This window comes from Aphanomyces invadans (assembly GCF_000520115.1).
Source record: "Aphanomyces invadans strain NJM9701 unplaced genomic scaffold supercont1.25, whole genome shotgun sequence".
Classification (NCBI taxonomy): Eukaryota; Oomycota; class Saprolegniomycetes; order Saprolegniales; family Verrucalvaceae; genus Aphanomyces; species Aphanomyces invadans.
This window is the reverse complement of record NW_008580170.1, coordinates 722,723-725,261: the sequence shown is the minus strand read 5'-3', so window position 1 is coordinate 725,261 and position 2,539 is coordinate 722,723. Positions and strand designations below refer to the sequence as shown.

The following is a 2,539-nucleotide window of genomic DNA, read 5'->3' as shown; positions in this document are numbered from 1 at the left end:
GACATTCATGAAGCACAGAGAGTCTAAGGGGTGTCCCTCCTGCACTGGGACGAGGTAGCGCTTTCCTATGATGGACAGGTATTGTCCCCCAAGCGCCTTTCGCACACCCGACGACGTTGCTGAAACCACAACACACCCCGTCCAAGCCGAGTGACCTGGTCGAATTCAGGCAGTAGCGCCTTAACAGAGTCTGATCGCGCGCTCGTAAACAGCGGCGACATGATCGTTTCGTGCGACTTTGAAGTTGACGAATCGCCTGTATCGACGATGAATCGAGCATATGCCACTTAAGACGAGTATGGCCGAGCAAGGCTAATTTTGTCGAGCACCTCGACACGGTCCTTTTTGGGCTTGGCGAGCTCCAACAGGATCGCTTCGATGGCGTCGGCAGATGGCGGGACAAAAGCTGCCATAATGCCGTTTCGACACAGCGGTAAAACCACGGATTACCTTGTTGTAGTCAGGGGGAGGCGAGAGGGTCCATTTGCGTCCGCAAACCGAGAAGGTGCAAATGACCCTGTGTTTCAAGAGGAACTACATAAATGTCAGTGGGTTCGAATACTTTTGGATTGAAATATTTGTATCGCATGTATTTGCCATGAGGTTTTTGCGCACATTAGATGTCCGTGGGTACGAAGACTTTTGGATTGAAATATTTGTATCGCATGTTTTGCCATGAAGGTTTTGCGCGCGCAATTATTATACTTTCTCAATCTGCATTACATTGATCGAGCACACTGTTAGCTTTACGTCAATGCTTTGTTCTTGTCGAGGATGTTATTATCGTAGTCGACGTTGAAAAGTGAACAAAAATCTTACTAGGGGAATGAAGACTTTTGACACTCACTAGCGCACGAAATAAAAAACGCAAGGATTTCCAAACTGAGGATGATCTCTCTTGTATGGCGGGTTGCAAAGAATACAAGGTCATCAATAATCTTCTGCAACGTTCATACCTGAAAGACTCTGTGAAAGATAATTGAGAGAGTTGCAGCGCCGCCGCTGAAGTATTTCCAAAATGACTTGGTCTCGAATCAAATACCCTGAATTGACCAGTTGGTCCCGAACGAACCAAATAGATCTAATTTATACTTGGTAATTATATGCAAAATAGGTTTTTGCGGGTATACAAATATCAAGTATAATACATAGAATTATACTTATCGGCGGGCGTTGGACGCAGGCGAAGAAAAGGACACCCGAGCGGCAAAACCAGATCGCAAAGACTCAGTTGCCAACCTCTCAGCGCGGCGAACTGCGTAACGACGTTGGACAGCAGCACACTAGGTGTTGTTCTCTTCGACCATGCGACGGTAACGAGTCAACACAGCGCGGTACTGATGCTGAACATTTTGACGTAGAGGCATCAGTGCAAGATGGAAGTTGGTCAAAGAAGAGGTAAGACGCTGGATGGCATCATAACTCTTGGTTCCCCACACGTACGTTGCGTAGGATATCTTCCAAAGAAGGCAAACACGGCCAAAATAGTACTCCACGATAACTCGGTCGGAGGAGATATTGGCGTTGCGGTCGAGGTCAGTACGGTCGAGGGTGCCGTTTGTTGGTCGCTTCTTGGGGTGGATTGCTCGGGCGGACGATGTTAGGCCACAGTAATCCTTGTCAACCAGGACAGCCCACGACGAAGGGAAGTCTTGGAACAGTTCCCCGTTGTCATTGTTCAGTAACTCATTGCCAGACTTTTGTAGGGCTGCAAAGTGGACATTAAGGTGATCGCGAAACATCGTGATGTCCGATACAGACCCCGGTTCGCGAGCATGTCGACCATAAGGCCTTCAGGTGAGACCGACGCCTCAATCTTAAGGCCGTACAATTTGTCCTTACCGCTAAAGTAGTGCTTTTGCTCACCAAATCTTCCTGACGGACGTTTTGATGGCTCGAACCTCACGTCAGTAGCATACTTCGCGTACGGGTACGAACGGAAACATAGCCTTTGTCGCGAAGTTCCGTCAACATTGACATGGTGACGAAATGCTCGTACAAGACAGGTTGGACCGTGCGGATGACACGTATGACCATCTTCTCCATCGTAGGTGCTTTCATGCCAAGGTTGAGTGCGTGCTTCTCCCACGACATGTAGTGCTTCAAGACGACAAGAGTGATAATGAAGGCATCTTTGGGCGTTGTGTTAGACTTTCTGCCCCGGCCGTCGCTCCACCGCGATGACAAGGTTGTTTCGTTAACGGACTAAATGGTTTCAAATTCATTAGGACTGAAGTTGGTCAAAACGCGAAAGCCCTCGGGACCGCTGTCTTCAATGGCATTGTCCATTATTGGGTGTGGGTAGTCGGTTACTTCCTCGGCTTCGTCGATCTCACGACCGAACTCAGTGAGGCTCTCTTCAAGGAAGATACGGTCGGATGCGTTCTGAGCGTTTAGTCGCTCAAGCAAGGACGTGAAGTTGGTGCGCACCAGGAAACAGATTGATATGTGTGTACAGTGAACCGGGAAAAAACTCGCAAGCGTTGTACCATCATTAAATTTGCAGTGGGATTCGTTGATTTCACACACAGCACTAGAA

At 48.4% G+C, this 2,539-nt stretch overlaps 1 protein-coding gene across 1 annotated transcript; it reads right to left on the bottom strand.

Moving 5' to 3' along the window:
• Positions 1 to 1,283: 1,283 nt before the first annotated feature.
• H310_10296 (hypothetical protein) lies at positions 1,284 to 2,094 on the bottom strand (the record flags this gene model as incomplete). The annotated part of the gene is made up of 3 exons (XM_008876635.1): positions 1,284 to 1,708; positions 1,762 to 1,875; positions 1,929 to 2,094. 3 exons carry the CDS (start codon positions 2,092 to 2,094, stop codon positions 1,284 to 1,286), a joined length of 705 nt encoding a protein of 234 aa, XP_008874857.1.
• Between the last annotated feature and the right edge of the window lie 445 nt (positions 2,095 to 2,539).